Here is a 21,155-nt window from a genome sequence, read left to right as displayed (position 1 = left end):
ATTATAATTCAGGTTGCCTGCTCTTAGGACTAAAAACAAATGCACCAGGATATTCAGACTTATAATTATATGTGTTAGGTGTTGGGTAGCCAAAGACAAGTCTTACCAGGATTGAGATAAGGAATGAGGTGGAGTACTTGGACAGATCCATTTGAGGTTAAATCTAGAAATAGTGCCAATTGCAGGCTCTAATTCTGAGCTTACAAGTTCAACCAAAGGGGCTGGTGTGAAGAAAAAGCCAGCCAGCCAGATAGAGAAGCTGGCAGACTGAAAAGGAGGCCGAAGGAAGAAGACAAGCTGATTTAGAACAAGACGAAGGAATTGTGGCCGTTGCCTAGCCAAAGATCCAGGACTGGATGCATTTCAAGCCAAGCCAGTTTATTGGGACTACTGGCTGGGATCTAGGAGGACAAACGTAATCTTCCTTAACTGTGTAGCAATGAGTTGTTCAGCCCAAGAGACACCAGCATTCAAACCTCAAGAGGTTCATGAGTACAGAACTGGATACTGAAGGGGAATAGCAGCTACTCCAATTTGACTTTTTAAAATCTGAGGCAAACTTTGTACATATTTATGCTAATAAATGTTAAGTTGCTGAGTATGTTGTCTTACTATCTGAGGAGGAGCCTGTTGATGTCAGACGCATTGACCTTGTGTTAATAGTAGAGCTCACATGGACAACTAGTGTCCCTTACTAAATCCTTTTATTCTGTATGCCTCAAAAGATCATCTGCCTTAAGAACCTGGGAGTAATAATAGTCCTGGTTCAACAGAACTATAAAACAGAGTGGTGTCCAGATTTCAAGATAGTCCCAACATTTAAAATTGGGTCCTGGAGTGGTAAAAGGAATTTATTTATTTATTTATTACATTTATATACCACCCCATAGCTGAAGCGCTCTGGGCGGTTTTAAGAATATTTTCCATAGCAAGCATGTTGTGTGAAGATGGATGTATGCATGGTAGCCTTGAGTGGACTGCAGGTTCTTAACAAGTGACCAGAATTGCTTCTATTTGTTTCCAAGTCTAGAAACCTATGTTTGGCATAGAAAGTTTTGGTAGAACTACTGTAACCTCTTCCCAGAGCCCAATATTCCAGTTGTTTAGGAAGCAAGTTAAAAACCTACTTGGATAGGTTAAGCCTTCTGTTTTCATCTAGCCTGTTCCCAAATAATATGTGGATCTGTTCAATTAAAAATGGTGTTATATTTCTGGGATTTATTCAATTCAGATGTAGGTGTCTCCCCACAACTGTTCCTTCAAGCACAAATTGGGTATGATCACACCAAATGGTGAATTAAACTGCGACCCTATCTGGTGGAGGATCTTCTCTCAGCTGTTGACATCCAGGCTGAACTACTGTAATAAGCTCTATATTGGCTGCCACTGAAGATGGTTTGAAAACTTCAGTTTATGCAGGATACAGCCACCTGAATATTGTTGGGGGCTGCTCATGTGGTCTACTCATGTAAAACCAATACTGTGCCACTGCATTAGCTGCTAAATGCATTGGCCACTGCATTTTCAGTCCCAATTTAAGGTGCTTGTTTTAACTTTTAAAGGTTTAAATGGGTTGGGCCCAAGTTACTTGGAAGGGACTGCCTTCTCCTGTACTAGCCTGCTAGCACTCTGAGGTCAGTAGATGCTTCTCACCTGCCCAGTGCAGAGGATGGTTAGGCTGCTATGTACAAGGGAGAGGGCCTTTTCAATGGTCTTTCCATACCTCTGGAATTGGCTTCCCTCAGGGATTCATCAGGATCCTTCTTTGCAGGCCTTCAGGAAGACTCTGAAGACACACCTGCTTTCACTGCCCTTTCCATGGTCTGTGGGCTGTTTTTAAAGCTTTTTTATTGAATATTGATTGATTGATTTTCTATTATATTTGTTTTGCATAGTTTAGTTTAGTTTTTATCTTTTATGTCACTTTGGAAGGGTTCTACCCTTAAAGACAGCCTAAAAATAATTTCAAATAGAATGAATAAGCATGGAAAAATATATCCTCCATCCTTTGTTTTTTAAACTGAATAAAGTTGCTTGATGGTTATTTCTTTGTTATGTATAGAAATACAAACTATTTTCATTTTTTTGGCACTGTGTGTGTGTGACAGAGAGAGAGATTCCTATGTAAATCATTAAAATGTTAAAACTATTTTTTAAATTTCTCATCTTAAGTTTTTGATGCACACTAGGCAGAATTCTATTAGCTTCAGTGAAATAACTTGCTTGTGTGATTTCAAGATGGGAGAACCTATTCATAGGTGTATTTGATTATAATTATAGGACTATGAATGCACAGAGAAAATCTGCAGAGGTCCTCTCTTTTAGTAAAAGTATGAGTTTACTATCTATGTCATAATTATTGCTAATGGAGAAAAATAGTGATTTGGAGTAGTTGAGATGAAAAATGTATGAGTGAAGGAACACATTTATCTTTGTAGGATGTGCCTGGTCTATTTACAAAAGCACAGATGTGAAATTTGCCTCAATAATTAGATTTTTAATTAGTATATCATAAGATAGATAAATTATTGCTCTGTTCACAGTTAGGAAATCCATGTAAACACAAAAACATATACTGAATGGTGGTTCTAAATGGTTAGCTTTTTCTGACATATTTACGCATTATAAATAAGGCAATTGCTCTGTATCAGATGAAATGTCAGTACTAATAGTGTAATGTCGCAGTGGCAGGTGGATTTCTTTGTTGGATAATAGCTGTGATAAAATGTGGTTATAATTAACCTTAATGCATTTTCTCCTGCTGATATATGGGATATAACTCATTTTTACAATTCATTATGCTGTATAATTCTAGAGTTCCCCCGTCCCTATTCAAAATGCCTATCACAAGCCAGTAATCTTGAATTTGCTAGAGGATAGAAATGCAAAATATTTGTATTCTGCATTAAAATTGCAGAGTTATATTCTATATATTTGCTAAATTTAAGTATTCTTCTCTTCCTACAGTTGCCGGACAAGTAATAGAAAAAGTTTGATATGCAATGGACAGTCTCCAGCTATGCCTCGGCCCCATTCACCGCTTTCAGCTCACACAGGTAATCCTCTTATCTGAAATATTTTATGTATTGATTTTAAAATATGTGGGATTTCTTATGTATTACTTTCTATGTATTGGGATATAATTTGGGCATTAATTAATAGTCTTAGTAGACTGGAATGATCTGCTGTTCCTTTGGGAAAACTGTTACCCTAGCACTTCCAGTAGTCACTGGTAAATAAGATTAGGATGAGAGTAAGAAATTCCAGCTTTTGATGCTGTTCTACCAAAATATATAATATTACATTGTAAATTTGAAGTTAGCATTACCTGCTGATTCTTGGAATGAGCAATTGAAATCAGTTACTTCAAACTGGAGATCTATGTAGTGTTTACTAAATATTCACTCTCCTCCCAGAGTGGTTTATATTTTTACCAAGTCAAAAATTGTACTGGCAAGCCCATATCTCATAGCCTTTCCTGATGGAAAGACAGGGGGAAACATAGCAGGTTGGAGTTGCCCCAAGTAGCTCTGAGCATCATTGCTCAGTGCATAATATGTCTCTCCAGTGGGAGAGTGTCATCAATATGCGGATGATACCCAGCTCTACCTTTCCTTTTCATCAAACCCAGGTGAGGCAGTGGCTGTTCTGAACCAGTGTCTGGGCACGGTAATGGACTGGATGAGGGCTAATAAACTGAAACTCAATCCAGACAAGACGGAGGTACTGTTAGCGGGTGGTTCTTCTGTCCGGCGAGGTGATGTTTGCCCTGTCCTGGACGGGGTTGCACTCCCCCTAAAGGATCGGGTCCGTAGTTTGGGGGTGCTCTTCGATCCAGAACTGTCACTTGAGGCACAGGTGAACTCAGTGGCAAAGAGCACCTTTTATCAGCTCAGGCTGATATACCAGCTGCGCCCTTATCTGGACAGAGATAGCTTAGCTACAGTTATCCATGCTCTGATAACCTCTCGTTTGGATTACTGCAATGCGTTATACGTGGGGCTGCCTTTGAAAACGGTCCGGAAACTTCAACTGGTGCAAAACAGGGCAGCACGCTTACTAACAGGGACTGGCCGACGAGACCACATTACGCCAGTCCTTTTCCAGCTTCATTGGCTGCCAGTCCAGGTCCGGGCCCAATTCAAAGTGTTGGTATTAACATTTAAAGCCCTAAACGGCTTGGGGCCAGGTTATCTGAAGGAACGCCTCCCCCCATATGTACCTGCCCGGACCCTAAGGTCATCTTCAGGGGTCCTTCTCCGTGAGCCCCTGCCAAAGGAGGTGAGGCAGGTGGCTACCAGGAGGAGGGCCTTCTCTTCTGTGGCACCGCGGCTGTGGAATGAGCTCCCTAAGGAGGTTCGCTTGGCACCTACATTATATGCTTTTAGACGCCAGGTGAAGACCTTTTTATTCTCCCAATATTTTAACAATCTATAAATTTTAAATAACATGGTTTTAAATTTGTAATTTTGCATTGCTGCTGTTTTGTTTTTATCTGGTTGAGCTTTTATATTGTATTTTATATTATGGTTTTATACTGTTGTTTTATATTTTGAATGGTTTTAATTTTTGTGAACCGCCCAGAGAGCTCCGGCTATTGGGCGGTATAGAAATGTAATAAATAAATAAATAAATAAATAAATAAAGGCTGGTGAGGAAGTGGCTGGTTGGCTGACAGCCTGAGTGCCTCCATCAAGTGTTGCCCAATGCACATACACTCTACCAGTGGGAGAGTGGCCACTTGGGTCATGCTGTGTCAAGGAAAGGCCAGCGGGATGGTAGTGGTGGAAGAGTCAGTTTGTCCCTTTGTAGCCATTCATCATTCTTGCCAAAGGATAATGCTATGGCAATTTTGTTAAAGCCTGCTCTATCCATGTTGCCTAAAGGGAAAATTTACTTAAAATTTACACCTTCGAATAACCCACACTTGCCAGCTCATTGTGGGTTATTTAGTTGCGCTGTGGCATGCAAACTAGGGCCTAGTGTAGTATGGTTGTGTGAACCAGGAAGTCCCAGGTTCAAATTTTACTGTACCAGGAACTTACAAGGTGGCCTTAGCCAAGCTACTTTTTTGGTATTTGCAATATGGAAATAATAATGAGGAGTTACCTTAAAGGGTTGCTGCAAAGATTATGGAGATAATACATGTGAAGTACATTGAACATTGAACTAGTTTTATATAAAAGTTAAGTATCAGTAAAAAGAAGCATTTATTTAGAATAAGTAACAGAACATAGGAATTTGTCTGTCAAAAAATTAAAAAGTTTTATTAGTAGCTTTAAAAAAACCTGTGTAGAGATGACGTTACAAGGCATCTTCTTCTTTTACATGTTTTTTGTTGATTTGAGGTCTTTAGTAGCAGAAACAGATAGACAACAGATAAGACTCCTTCAGGATCATTGTAATATGATAAGTGCAGCTGTTCCTGTTAGCATTCTGGCCACAGAATTTTGTAGCAACTATTAATTTCCGTCTTCAAGGGCAATGCCATGTAAAACGCATTACAAAAATCCAGAGGTTACCAGAGAATGAGTCTCTGTCCAGGAACAGCTGTAGGTGGCACATCAATCAAAGCTGGGTAAAGATATTCCATGCCACTGAGGCTACCTGGGCCTCCAATAACAAAGAGAGATCAAGGAATTTCCCCAGACCACAGACCTTCTCTTTCAGGGGGAGTGCACACCCATTCAGAACAGGCTTTCTACCCAGTTCCCAGACCTGAGAATTTCCCACCCACAGGACCTCTGTCTTGTTGGAGTTCAGTTTACGATTCCAACCCATAATTGCCTGTAAGCACTAATCCAGCAGCTGCATTGCCTCATCTGAGTCAGATGACAAGGCAAAATAGAGCTAGTATTGCCAGCGTATTTATTTATTTATTTATTTATTTATTACATTTTTATACCGCCCAATAGCCGAAGCTCTCTTAAAACCATAATAAAACAACCAGCAGGTTAAAAGCACAAATACAAAATATAGTATAAAAAGCACAACCAGGATAAACTGCTGACATCTTACCCCCAATCTGCATATGACCTCTCCCAGAAACTTCATAAAGATACTAAAAAGTATAGGGGACAGAATAGAACCCTGTGTAATGCCATACCTCAATTGCTAAGAGGCTGAGCAGAAATCCCCCAATGCTACTTTCTGGAAATGATACTGCTGGTAGGAGTAGAGCCACCATTCCACCATGCTCCAGACTCATAGAGTCAATCCAGCAGGATAGCATGATCAATAAGTCCAGGAGAATCAAAATGAAAATACTCCCCCTGTCTTCTCTCCTGGCAAAGGTCATCTGCCTGGGCAGCTAAGCCCACTGCAGTGCCAAACCTACTTTCAAGCCAGGTTGAAATGCATCAAGATAAGTTGGTCCCTCTAGGTTCTCAGCCAAGACCTTCTCAAGAACCTTCACCAAGAAGGGGATATTTGCGACTGAGTGGTAGTTATAACAAACATCCCTCTCCCTTCAAATAATGTAATAATACTTTAAACAAATGAGCAGCTGTTGATGAGGATTGTAAATTTACTTTTGCTGTAATACAAGTAGTGTTTATGCTGGCACAATTTCTCCATCTCTAGCACCTCCTTGTAAGTGGAAGCCACCCTCCAGGAGTCTCATAATGTTCTTGAAATGGGGAAAGTGTCTGGGCAGCTTCAAATGGTGGGTGCCTCATTTAATGCTGGCAGCAGACTGCAGAAACAGCATAGCCAGTAAGACTCCTAGAAAAATGGGTTTTATAAAACAATTACTAATGTGCAATTTGTATGTATTAACTACTAAAGTTAGTACATATAAATCTCTTCACACACAAAAATAGTTACCTGATGTGCTTATTTAATAGCACCATTAGAGATTTAAAGTACTTTGAAAAAAATGTATGTACAAATAACATCACCTTATTTTTGCATATTAAGTGGGTAGTAAAATGTGGAGTTCCAGGAGTAATGTAATGAAAATGAGAGCTCTTCAAGATGACAGCTCTAATTTTTTACTCATGAAAGTCAGCTCTAAGGCCCATTTCACACTTTACATTTTCTGGACAGAGAGTGATTAATGGTGTTTCAGTGTTTTCTTTTCAGGTTCTCATAGTCAAAAACCTGTCTTCTATCAATTTTGATTTATTTATTCAAAAACGTATATGCCTCTCAATTGAAGAATACTTAGGTTAGCTAAAATATTAAAACTTTAAACTACTAGAACTCGTGTTAAATGATATCAAAGACACACCAGAGTAGTGCTATATAATAGATAATGAATATATACTATAAATGTTATAGCTGCTCCGGTGTTGTCAAACCAATTGGAAATAGTTGACCACAGTGCTAACAGATTTAATAAATAAGTAGAGAATTGCCAAGGAATTAATCAGTTAACACATGTCTATACCGCCCTTTAATAACTCTCAAGACGGTTGTCAATAAAAACATACAATTAAAATAAAAATCGCAAAATAACAAGTAAATGAATAAAAGCACAATGAATTCCGATGGTAAAACTCCTTAAGCAGTAAAATCCTGGGAAAAGGACATGGTCATTGGGTGCCAAGAACACATTATTGTGGGTGTCAAGGAAACACTCTGGAGGTAGTTCCATGAGCAAGGAGTCACAACAGGGAAGGTCTTCTCCTCTGTAACCAACTAGAGGCTCCAAAGAAGAACTTCTAAAGATAATCCCAGTTTATAGGCAGGTTGATGAGAAAACAGGTGTTTCTCTGGATCCCAGGCCATGGAGGGCTTCAAAGGAGAAAGTACCAGCACATGAAATATGGAGAGAGAGAAATAATAGTATCATCAAGTTGTTGAACTTATTTTAAAATATGGTACTTTCAAATATGAACTGCAATGTTTGTTTTTAAATGTATAGTGGTAGAAAAATAATTCCTGAACTGCAAACATTTTTCTGGTATATACTTTTGTTCTGATTTGGTTATCTTTAGACAGATTTGTAGTAAATCAATGTGTAGCTTATAAAGTATTCTATTTTCATTGAAGCTATATCATAATCAATCAGATTGAAGTTGCAACCATAAAAGTTATTCTGTTATTCTCTTCTGTTGTCTTCATGTTTTCTGTTAGTGCATAAAGATTGCATTCTTTACTTAAATATATTTCTGTATGACATTGCTACCAGTCTTTTCTTCATATTGAATTGCATGATATGAACATCCTGCATCCATAAAAGCTTCAAACCAGAGATAGGAGCCAGCATCAATTATTTATGTGCTAGTTTTGCATGGAAAAGAGCTAATATTTCATATTCCTATGCATCTGTCTGATTAGCTATCTGTAATCTTTTTCAGTCATGATCTATATACTTCCTTGCATCCAAAGACTTAGTTTGGACAAAATGCAATATGTAATAATAATAAATACAAATACTGTACTGTTAGCCATCTACATTTTTGTATGTCAAATTTCCCCAAACATTCTCTCTGTGGGCTCAGAGATATTGAATTGCAGATTGAAAGTTACAGATCTCTTCAAAGCAAGCCAGCTGCTACTGCCACAAGGCCTTTTAGTGAAAGGTTAATATTTTCTTTATTTGCAGACAACCAGATTTAGGAAACAGGAAGCTGTTTCTTGTAGCCAAGCTTTCATTTCTGCGGTGATCCAAACTGAATCAAACTTTTGCAGGTCTTTCTTCAGAAATTCCTAATTGTTTTATTCCAAAACATTTTCCCACAGAAATTACCTGGCAGATTCTTTGAAAATTATTTTCCTTCCGGGTACAAATCTAGTTACAGTCCATAGAGACTTAAACTATGGCGAGTATAACTTCTTTGAAAGTAGCCTGAACTATAAAATTCCCGATTTTTATCACCAACTAGAATACAACTACAACTACAATATTACTACAAACTAATAAAAGAGGGCATTAGAATATACACTGGTATAATCTTTCAATATGATGATAAATGCTGAGAGGATTTAAGGCAGCTGTCAAGTAGTGACAACAAGGTTTCCAACTGAGTCTGTGAGTTTATAATCCATCAGGAATTTAAAAGAGGGCATTATAATTAATCTCAAACTCCTTCAGCACTAATAGGATGTCAATGCATCAAAAATTCTTGTTTCATAAATAGGTACTAAAATCCAATAATAATCTTTAGTTCTTCAGGATTTCTGTAAGTATTTATTTTTAACTATTGCTGTACGCAGTGAGGTTGTCTGTAAATACAGTATTGTTTTGAAGTGCTTATTAACATTCTCAGTATTTAGCCTTTCTCTGGAGATCACAGTGTTAATTATCTATATAATGTCTGATTCCACCAATCAGATTTGCTTTTATCAGTCCAGAAATGTCATTACTAGTCTCAACAGCATATGAAATATCTGAAGCCTAAAACATACCACAGCCAGCAAATCCCTGGAAACATTAGAGCTTGAGTAATAAGCAAGCAGTGCACATATGGGCAGAGAATTATCTGGCACTGGTTTCATTTGAAAGTCTCTCAGGTATTGACTTGCAGATAGGTGGACAAGTGTTGAGAGAAATGCTGTGAGAAATGAAGGTCATAGATAGAACTTCAAATGTAATCTTTTCTGGAATGCCACACCTTCATTCCACAATAGTAAGATTCTTTTCCTTGTTGTCGCTGGGTTTTCTTTGTGGCTATGTCAGTTATTTGAATTACTCAAAGAAGTGAGTTCAGTGTGCAATGTGGTGTGGACTTTCTTAAGGCTAAATATTAAAATTGATTTTAATTACTGATGGAATCAAGGTAATTACAAAAGAAAATCAATTGGTTATATCAAGATCGCATTAGCAGGCTTCCACTAGATCAGTGGGGATTTCTCCTTCTCTCTTCCCCCCTGCAGCCCTCCACGCCACCCAAAAATCTGGTCTGGTGGGTTTCAAATTTGAGGGGGCTGAGGGGAGGGGAAATCGCACCCAGTGATGTGGGGTGGGAAATTTACCAAACCTGAAATTTTCGAGTGCTTTATTTTACCTCAGATTTTTTTCTGGTTTCAGGTGATTAGCCCTAGCTTACATTTATGTCATGTTATATAATATAACATTTAAATCACATTAAGTATGCTTTAAACCCCCCCCCCCAATATTTCTGATCAAGTACTTGTGGCTTATAGGGACAAAAATTAATACTGGGTACTTTTTGTTAGCTTTGCTGTTTACATTGATGGTGCTATATAAATAAATAAATAATAATAATAATACTCAATACAGTTAAATAAACAGGCAGAATTAGTTCTTTCCGGAGCATCAGAACATTTTCCTATACAAACTGAAACATTTCCTATGCAAATGACACTGTAAAGCTAACCTTATTTTGCATTGGAAAATTCTCTGACCTAAAATAAGGTTGTTGTTTTTCAATTTCCAGTGACCCTATGCAAATTAGTTAATTTGCATTGTAAATTTTTCCAGAATATTTTCCAATTCAACATTTTCTGGAAAACCCACATCATTGATTGTCCTCTTTGAGTACCAGGGATGGAGCTGTTTCCATCAACCAGACACCACCAACGGATACAACCCAGTATATTTGAGAAGAGCAAAACTTTACTGTTAAGATGTGGTTTATTCCTGGTATCTTCCTTAAAACCTGTTGTCTATTCTCCTTAAGAGTTCAAGAAACAATTTTCTAGTTTTCTCATCTGTCAAATTCCATCACAGCTGCACACATATATTCATCTTCCTTGTATATTATAGCTATATTTTATTAATTCAGTTAAATTCTCCTACACATTCATGAACCTTATATTTTATGTTATCATGGGAAGAGGAGGAGTTCAATCAGGGACTATAAAATTGAATATACCATTCCTTAAATTACTTACTGTTCATTCAGAATGTGCTCTTTCCCAAACTAATGGCACTGTGTCTACTCTTAAGAGTGTCTGGGAATTTCTCTCTCTCCTGTAGGAAACAAAATCTTAGCAGCCTTGAAATTCTCAAAGTCCCCAAGGCTATATCTAGAGGAATAAAATAATGGTGGTGCTGGGCAGGAGGTACACGTTGAAAAATTAGGCATGAAAAGACCTGGCTAAGCAAAATCTTAATCTCTTGAGACTCAGCACTTATATAGTGAGACTGGCTTTGCTCTAAAGAATGAACTTGTCTTAGAATGGAAATATGCATCTAGAGTGGCCATTATTTTTTTTTTGTAAACTGCCCTGAGAGCTGCTGCTATGAGGTGTGATAAACATAACAATAAATGAAATGAAGAGGAGAAAAGAGGAGACAGATTTGCATAAAATTAGCATGTGCTAATTTATATGAATAAGATGCAAATTGAGAAACAATTACTATACTTATAGAGTGCATCTATACCAGAGGACTGGATGATGGCCAATGTAACACCAGTTTTAAAAAAAGAGTCCAAGGGGGATCTGGGAAATTACAGGATGGTTAGCTTAATGTCTGTTCCAGGTAAATTGGTTGAAAGCATTATTAAAGATAAAATTAGTAAGCATATAGAAGGACAAGCCCTACTGAAAAGGAATCAACACTGTCTTACTAACCTTTTAGAGTTCTTTGAGAATGTCAATAATCATATAGACAGGGATGATTTGATAAACATTGTTTCCAAAAGGCTTTTGGCAAAGTTTTTCACCAAAGACTCCCGAGCAAACTAAGCAGTCATAGAAATGGAGAGGTCCTTTTATAAATTAGTAACTGGTTAAAGAACAGAAAGCAGAGAGTAGGAATAAATGGCAAATTCTCCCAATAGAGGGAACTAAATAGTGGGGTTCTATAGGGATCTGTATTAGGACCGGTGCTCTTCAACTTGTTCATAAATTATCTGAAATTAGGAGTGAGCTGTGAAGTGGCCGTGTTTGCCTATGACAGCAAAATATTTAGGGTGATTAAAACAAAAGGGGATTGTAAGGAGCTCAAGAAGGAGTGCTCCAATCCTGGGAGAATGGGCATTCAAATGGCAGATCAGGTTCAATGTAAGTGAGTGTAAAAGTGAAAAATCCCAACTTCAAGTACAGCCTGATGGAATCTGAGCTAGCGGTGACCGACCAAGAAAGAGATCCTGGGATTGTGGTGGACAGCTCGATGAAAATGTCAACACAGTGTGCGGCCACTGTAAAGAAGGCAAATTCCATGTTAGGCATAATTAGAAAAGGAATTGAGAATAAAACCGCCTGTATACAAATCTATAGTGCAACCACACTTAGAATACTGTGTACAGTTTTGGTCACCACACTTAAAAGAAAGATATTGTAGAGCTGGAGAAAGTGCAGAAAAGGGCAACTAAAATTATCAAGGGGCTGGAGCATCTCTCCTATGAAGGAAGGTTACAACAGCTGGGACTGTTTAACTTAGAAAAGAGGCGAATAAGGGGAGACTTGATAGAGGTGTACAAAAGTATGCATGGTGTGGAGAGTGTGCATAGGGAGACATTTTTCTTTCTCTCTAAAAATACTAGAACATAAGTGAAAAGGTGCTGTTGCACCCGTGTCCTGCTTGTGGGTTCCTAGCCAGCTGCTTGTTGGCCACTGTATAAAAAGAATGATGGACCAGATGGACCTTGGTCTTATCCAGCATGGCTCTTACGTTCTTATCTCACCATAGTGGGGAAGACCAGGGATGCTTCCAGACAGAAGACTTCCAGCTCTATAAATTATTGCTTTTCTGCTGTATGCTATAAGCGGAGTTGCAGTTGACTGTCTATGCTTCAAATGGTCTAGAACATTTTTGAAATATATGTATCTTGCTGTGTTCCATCCACATGGTGGGCAGGGCATAGCTGAGTGGGCAGTATTGTCCCCTCCCCTTTCCCAGTGGTACAGCTAGGGATTTTAGTCTTTGGACCTAAGGATCTTATTGGGTGGTGGTTGGTCTTTAGACAGCCATGTGTATTACTTTAGTAGAGAACAACTAATATTTTGCTTCCCCCCAACCCCCGTAACTTCTCAAGTGGTGTTACATTCCCAATATGTTAGAGCAAAACAAAACCTATTTGACAACCCTGATTTTTAAAAAAGGCATACTCTGAGTAGGTGCAGTTATGCATTTTAAGCTCACTTAAATCATAGCACTATTATGACTACAGGAATAAAATGGAGTTTGCTTCTGTTGCCCTTATGATGGACACATTTATCAACGCCATTTTATTATTATTATTTATTATTATTATTTATTTATATAGCACCATCAATGTACATGGTGCTGTACAGAGTAAAACAGTAAATAGCAAGACCCTGCCGCATAGGCTTACAATTTTGTTGTAGAAAACAATAATATCTTATAATAAAAATAATTAAATGAGCTTCTTTAATTATGTACATGCCAGTCAGCTGTCTCCTATCCCTAAAATGTTTAATAATAATAAAAAAATGATGCTGTGGTGAGCAGTGTCAGCCCTGGTGCTGACACTAGATCTCTTTGCACTGTTGGCCACATGCTTCTCTCTGGATGGTCATTTTTTGGGGGTGGGTGGCCTTTGGGGTCCTTGGAGTTTGGCCTGAGGTCCATGCCTAGTTGCACCACTGCTCTTTCCCCACCAACCCTTATGGCTGTGCCACAAACTCCTTCGTCCATCGTTTTGGAGCAACCTTTATTTTTAAGCAAAATTGTTTATGGTCAGGCTGTAAATTACATCAATTTCACCTGCAAATGCCATTCAGGGGAATCCCTCCCACAAAATACTGCAGTGTACCCAGGCATTTTCTGGGAGCACTTATTTGAAGCCTTGGAATGGGCCTTTCTCTACTGATGAGAGAAAATGAAAATGAATGAAAATTCTACAAGAGGCAGCCTTCTGCAATATTCTTTCCCATCTCTGCTCTGAAGCAGGGGTGGGGAACTTGTGGATCTGCAGATGTTTTGGATTGCAGCCCTCCTCTGCCCCAGATAGCGTCGCCAATGGTGATAGATGATGGGAGTTGCAGTCCAACAACATCTAAAGGACAACAAGTTCCCCATCACTGTTCTACAGACACCTTCCAACCAGAGCATTACTTGGAACTAGAAAAAGTACTCTTCGTAATTAAGCAGGTATGTAGCAGTGAAAAGAAGAAGTAAGTAATTAGGTTGAGCCTTAAAAGTGGTCAGAAAAGTAACATTAAAAACAATTTACATTGCTGTGATTTTGAGCAGCTGCTGTTATTATTTATTACATTTCTAGACCGCCCAATAGCTGAAGTTCTGTTCCATTCTCCCCTTTTCCCACCCACCTCTCGTCTAGTCTTGACATTTTGAACCTGCTGCCTGCTCAAACAGCTTTCAACAAACAAGAAGTCCAAGCAGGAAACAACATTAATCTTTTGTCACTTTTTTTAAAAAATAATTAGTCACACTATTTCATTTTAGCACAGTTCCACTATTCCAATATATTAAAATTAATTTTAAAAACGTGCCTGCAAGTAAACTTACTTCTGAATAAACATAGTTAGAAATTGGGCTGTAAGACCCATTGATTTCCCCTGAGAATGCCCCATCTGTAGCCTAGTCAATTTTACAATGTGTTAAGCCAACCCTGATCTAGTCAGTTTCAAAACCATAATCTAGTCAATTTCACACTGTGGTTAGAAAACTTGCCACTTGATAGATGGTTTTGAAATTCCTATTATATCAGAAAGCTTTAGTAATTCTCCCACACACTCTAAGCACTAAGCAGACTCATTTTTAACATTTGTTTCCAGTGCAGAATTGTGCAACTACAGAATCCATTAAAAAAGAAAGAAAATGGTATAGTAGAATCCCCTAATTAAGTAGCTAATTGCAGTGGTGAGTTTGGTTAGGATAACTAGTTCGTTCCAGGGAAACAAAGTTTCAGGAAGCAATTAATTAAGGAGCTGTTGAAAGCTGTGTAGAGGGGCAGGAACTACATTTGATGAAAATAAAACATTTAGGAGGCAAAAATCAAAGGAAAGCAGGCAAACCCCCTGCATAACACTCGCTGGTCGGACATGGGGCTGGAGAAACTCGCCTGTAAGGAAATATTACAACAGCTGGGACTGTTTAATTTAGAAAATGGGTGAATAAGGGAAAACATGATAGATGTGTACAAAATTATGCATGGAGTGAAGGAAGTGAACAGGGAGACTCCCTCTCATAATATTAGAACCCGGAGTCACCCCATGAAGCTGATTGGTAGTAGCTTCAGGACAGATAAAAGAAGGATCCACACTATGCATCCTTAACTATGGAATTTGCTGCAGTACAAGGAGGGCTCCCAGAATGGTAGGACAAATGTTGTTTCCAGCAACGTTTTCAGCTCTCAACTGCTGTTCTTAAGCAGAGTCTGTCAGAATGCTGTCCAGGTTCCAGATGCTTTTTGTTTTTTTGACCCTTACTCCTAAGGAGTCCTCAGCTGCAGCCAGGCACGTCTCCTGGGCTCTAGGAGTCTGGCCTGCCCCTTCAGTCTACATTGCTCCCAGGAACTTGGGGGTCTCTCCTCTTCTGAGTCCAGAGTGGTTCCCCCCTCCTCCTGTGAGGGTACGTCCTGGGTGGTCATTACTGAGAGCACAGGCTCTTTCAGACCTTCTGACCCTGCCAGGTCCTGAGTGTTGGCGGTGGCTGGAGGCTCTAGGTCTTCCTCTGAGGAGGAATAGTCTAATGGGCAGATGATACCAGCTCTCACTTTGTATGATTCTTTATTTTTTAAAAAACTGGACTGGACAGTACAGCCATTCAAATATAGGACAGCATCAAATAGAGGACTGTTCACTGTAATCACTGTAAAGTAGAACATATGACTACTCTATCAGGACTTAGACAAAAGCAGTGACTTTTTGCTTCAGCCTTTTGGTTATCATTAGAGATGGGAGAATTGCCTGTCCTGCACACTGCTTGCCAGACCCTGGTGCCCAACCCTGCAAGCTATATACTTTGAGCTGCAGGGTGGTCTGGGAGCACCTGATGTGTAGTGCGCAGCTGCCCGATCCCTTGCCAAGTGACCATTTTGCACAAAATAGGGGCTAATTCCTGTCCATAAATCATCAATTTGCACAAATGGTGTCTATAAATGGTTCCATTACCGGAGCCCCTTCGCAGGTCGTCAACCATTCGCACTCTCCTTGCAAGGAACAAGGGGTTGGCGACCAGTGCAGGACTCCTGCCACTCCCGCCTGTCAATACCTCACGCTCCCCTTCCTTGCAAGGATGGAGAGCACGAGGGCTTGGCAGACGGTGCTGACAGGAAGTTCTCATCCCTGGCGGCTAAACCATGGTTCTCTCCTTGCAAGGGGAGCACGAAGGGTTAGCGGCTGGCATGGGACTCCTGTCAGCACCACCTGTCAACCCTTTGTGCTCTCCTTGCAAGGAAGGAGAGTAGGGTTGCCAAGCGGCAAGAAAACCACAAGCTTGCTTGATTCATCACACAATGAGTCAGGCAAGCCCAGGGATCTGTGGACTGGTGTCAAGCTGGTGATTTCTTGCTGGGCCTTGAGCACCAAACATGTCATCCCCAGGTATCAGAATTCTGAAAATCCAGTTTTGCATTTTCAGTTTTAAATGTAGATTTCTAGTTCTCAGGTTGGCATGGACTTGTTTGATTGAATATGTGATGGCAAGAGTTTCTAATTTGGCCAACTGTGCTCAACAGGTTGTTCTCCTTGATACAAACACAGTTACAGTTTAATGTAAACCGCCCAGAGAGCTTTGGTTATATGTAGTATAAAAATGTAATAAATGAATGAAAATGAATGTAATATACTGTATATATGATGCAACTTCTCATCTCCCTTATGGAAGAGGGCTTGCTATAATAAAATAATTATGGTTGAATATATCAGCTAGGACCTTCTCTGGAGCAGCACTCGCTCTCTGGAAAATACCCCCCTGTGCAGTTTGGCAGGCAGAAAGTGTAGCATCTTGAAAACACTTTTTTCACACTCTTTCCCTGGGCTGTAACTGCTGCTGGTTTTTACTTTGGTTTTATATAGTAGTTTTAAACTTTGTTTTGTCATGTTGTATCTTATGGTTTTAATTGTGAACTGCCCAGTCAGCCTCGGCTATTAGGCAGTATAAAAATATAATAATAAAAAATAAATACTTAAAACTTTCCCCCAGTAGAGATCTAGCTTCTATGGTGATCATTATTTAGTTACTCTGTAACCTCCTGCAACGCATTACTCTTTTAGCAGATACACTTGGGTAATGATTTACCATTCTTTAAAACTAAGGAGTGATATCAGATAACGTAACTTTATCCAAGTATAACCTTAATTCTATGTATTGGAGTACAGGGTTATCAAATCTTGTGTGTGTGTGTGTGTGTGTGTGTGTATTTCTAGGCACCACTGCTCATAAAAAGAACACTTTTTTGCTTGTGTTGCCTTTACATTTCCCCTGTAGACAATCCACATGCTCTAATTACGCATGCTGAGAAGCAGAGGCAGGCTTGAATGTTGGTGAACTTTCCCTCAACAGCTGTCTGCTAAGCTTTCTCAGTGTTCAGCAGCAGGTTGAGTGGTCTAATGTGAGAAAGTAACAAGCCCCCAAAGGAAATGTCCTCTTCACAATGAGCAGTCACATCTTCATATCATTTAAGATCAACTCTTCATGCTGTGGTCTTACCAGTCCTGGGAATATCTTTCCATCTAATTTTCATGGTGTGCTTGTTGGCATATAGAACAGTTTTTGTTTTGTTTTTTAAGGCATGGGAAATATTGGAAAGGGAATATTAGAATGTAGGCTTTGTGTGTTTTGTGCTGATGTCCTTAAATGCTAATATATGAAGTACAGAAATGTATGTATACCTTGTAAATTGCTTATAAAAATAACTATGTTCTGGTAGAGATATTTCTGTAACTGGAATGAACTGATATTTCTTGAGATAGCATTGAAAACCAGTGTGGTCTAATAGAAAGAGAGCAGGATGTGCATCTAAGAGACCAGATTAAAAAAACACACACATGAAATTGGTGATCTTGGACAAGCTATTATCTCTTTGCAATGTTTTCCCTAAAATGAGGATAACAGATATTGGTCATGAACTTGGAAAAAGAACTCGCCTGTCTCTCATTTCAGCTTGCCCTGGTTCCTCTCCCTGTTATTTACTATTGCCCACCCTTGTTGTCAAAGATTTGCTTATTGCCTTTGCCTTGGTATTAATTAATTTTTAAGATTTATATCCTGCCTTTCCATTGAATTATTCTCAAGGTGCACAATTGAAAATGTTGGTGCACAGTTGAAAAGGACCTGTTTTGAGTAGTCACCAACCATACATATGATGATAAGGGCACCTGAAGCAGGTTATCTGCAGGGAGAAGGAACTTGTTGTGTGAGAGAAGGTATCCCTTCAAATATTGTGAACCCAAACCATTTAGGGCTTTAGGGTTGGAACTGCCACTTTGAATTGCATCCGGAAACCAACTTAAAGCCAGTGCAGTTATTTTTTTAAAAATCAGCTATGTGCTTCAAATTGCCTGTCCTGTCCTAGTTAATAACCCGGCAGCTCAATTTTATTTACTTACTTTAGCTATTTATATGTTGACCTATGATGAAATCAAATTAATAATACATTCAGTAAGATAAAATACAGAAACAACATAAAATTATGAGGCACATAAAATGAGCAGATTAAAAGATCTGGGAAAGTAAAAACATCTTTGCCTGGTGCCAAAGTGAAATCAAGGCAGGCATCAAGTGAGCTTCTTTGGCATTCATAGCCAAACGTAACTGCTGAAAATTCCCTTTCTCCAGTATACCTCTCCAGTGGGGCATCCAAAAAAAGGGCCTTAGAAGAGGCCCAGGTAGGTATATGTGGATACAGAAAACGTTTTACATTGATTGTATTTTCTGAACACATTTTAAAGGCAAGCAGGGAGAGAGAGCACATTATGGTGCAACTGGATTTTACTAGAGCATTGATTAGTGTGGTTAGATTCCCAGGAACAGGTGCAGTTGATAAACCAACGTAAGCAATGAAAACTCTGACCTGGTTCACACAGTCACCGCAGTTATGGAACCCATGGGCACCAGGTTTCCAATCCAGTTCCCTGCCACCGCAGCTTCTTGTGACATCTGAACCTGATGAGGGTTGTTTATTGCTTTGGTTGACAAACCCCTCAACCCTACAACAGGCCCTGTGTGGTTCAGATGACGCAAGAAGACATGTCCAGCAAGGGTAATTATGCAATTCCATTGATTCGCGACTGGCACACTCAGGGGGGTTAACAAGCCACTATGATCATGCAAATCAGGCCATTGTCTTAGCTACACCAACCACCTGCACATCAAGCTTGGGCCTAATCTACACCAAGGAAGATCTTGCACTATGAAAGCGTAATGAAAGCGTTATATAAAAGGCAGGAGCCACACTACTGCGGTGTTGAAGTGCACTGACAATAGTTGGGGCCCATTGGCAATATACCATGTACCGCTTTCATACCGCTATATCCTGCTTGGTGTGGCTCCTGCCTTTTATATGCCACTTTCATGCCACTTTCATAGTACAATATCCTGCTTGGTGTAGATTAGGCCTTGGTATCGAAACTGCTGGCCTGAGGCTTCTGTTTGTACTTCTGTTTGTATAGTACTTCTGTTTGTCCATTGTTGAGCTCAGATACTAGTTAACAACTTTCATTGTCTTTCTACAATCTGGTGGAAATAAGAGAAAGAGTTGAATATCTTAAGTGTACTGATGATATTCCCTGAAAGCTCCCAGATGATCCTTTTCAGTAATTTTCAGTAGATGTTAAACAGAATAGAAGAGAAGGTGGTTGCTTGCAGCAGCCCCACAGAGTGGAGCTGCAGTCTCCCAAAATCATCTTTGAGAGCCTCTTCACACAGAATGTGCCATAAGGACAGAGTTCCATAGTTCCTGTTCTTCTGTCTCACCCTGGGTGTTTAAACGATAGTAGCTACTTAGGTAGTATCCATTAGGGGCCATCTGCATTTAGCCAGCCCTGCGGGGCCCCAGTGGGCACACAAACAGCCCCGTGCAGGCCAGCTCCATGCATGGCTGCAGTATCACACTTCTGGGGGCAAACTCCAACCTATGAGAAAATCTGAATTTCTGGAAGGGGCAAGTCATGCCCCTTCCTGTATCCTCACTTTATAGTGAGAAAAGAAAAGAGTCTGCTTGTGCTAACAATAAGTATGAGAGGTTGGATATAAGGACAGATTTGCCAGTCATCTGCTATCCAGGGACAATTGCTACATGACCTGGGTAAGTAGATAAGTCCAGTTACATAGCTGGGATAATACTTGAGGATTACATTGTTAGGAACATAGGAAGCTGCCCTTATACTGAGTCAGGCCATTGGTCCATCTAGCCCAGTATTGTCAACACTGACTGGCAGCAGTGGCTCTCCAGGGTTTCAGGAAGGATTCTTTTCTCCCCCTACCTGGAGAAGCCGGGGATAATTTAAGGCTGATAATAGGTGTCGGACATGTAAAAATAGGTGTCGGAGATGTAAAGTATATTACTTTGCTATACAAATGTATAGTACATTAAGTGCTATACAAATCAATGTATCATCATCATCATCATCAAAAATCAGAGCAATACTGGATTTTATTGGGAGTTTTCATTGAGACTCATGATTGTGTGGAGCTTTTCCTTTGAGATTCTATTCCTCATATTTTACTCTTGTTTTTCCAATAGGGAGCAGTCCTCAAGACAGCCCTCGAAATTTCTCTCCTAGTGCTTCAGCCCACTTTTCTTTTGCACGAAGGTAAGCGGGTGTCTTTTTAATTTGCCATAATTACCAGTGAGGGATTATGCTGTGCACAAGCTGTGCACATTTTGGTGATAATGCTGATGAAAATCTGCTAGTCTTCTCAACATGGTTTTTGATGTTATTCAGTTCTTGCAGTGTGTAAAAGGTCAAATTCATATTTTTTAAAAAATATGATATTCTAGAGCTGTCAAATGATAGGTAATCTGCTTGTTTCTTTCATGGTAAATGAAACATACTAAAAAACCCCACCAAAACAACAACAGGAAAGCTGGTAAACCAGTCTTTCCAAATTGTGCTAGTTGGTATATTGACATCTTACACAATTTAAAAACCTCTCGCTCATAACTTGGTAAATAGAATTTGATATGGCATCTTGAGACAGAATTGTTTGCAAAGTAACGCTGCTACAGTTGTGTGATCTTTCATTATGTGTAGTAGTAAAGGAGTTACCTACCTCAGCAGTTCCCAAAACCGGTTTTCTAATATGCTGAAAGGAGCCAGCTCGGGTGGAGTGCAATAAATATGGAATGAGGTCAAAAGAGATTGTC

The 21,155-nt window shown here is 39.4% G+C and overlaps 1 protein-coding gene across 3 annotated transcripts in view; it reads left to right on the top strand.

Moving 5' to 3' along the window:
• Window positions 1-21,155, top strand: part of MAST4 (microtubule associated serine/threonine kinase family member 4) — a 242,288-nt gene that overhangs the window by 154,607 nt on the left and 66,526 nt on the right. For all 3 annotated transcript variants that reach the window (XM_063127992.1, XM_063127991.1, XM_063127993.1), the window contains 2 exons: window positions 2,968-3,056; window positions 20,532-20,601. In XM_063127992.1, coding sequence (XP_062984062.1) covers window positions 2,968-3,056; window positions 20,532-20,601 — 159 coding nt within the window. The remainder of the gene's footprint in view (window positions 1-2,967; window positions 3,057-20,531; window positions 20,602-21,155) is intronic.

The sequence above is a fragment of the Elgaria multicarinata genome, chromosome 6 (assembly GCF_023053635.1).
Source record: "Elgaria multicarinata webbii isolate HBS135686 ecotype San Diego chromosome 6, rElgMul1.1.pri, whole genome shotgun sequence".
Classification (NCBI taxonomy): Eukaryota; Metazoa; Chordata; class Lepidosauria; order Squamata; family Anguidae; genus Elgaria; species Elgaria multicarinata.
Note: the sequence above shows the minus strand (reverse complement) of the source record. Positions and strands in the feature narration are given on the sequence as shown.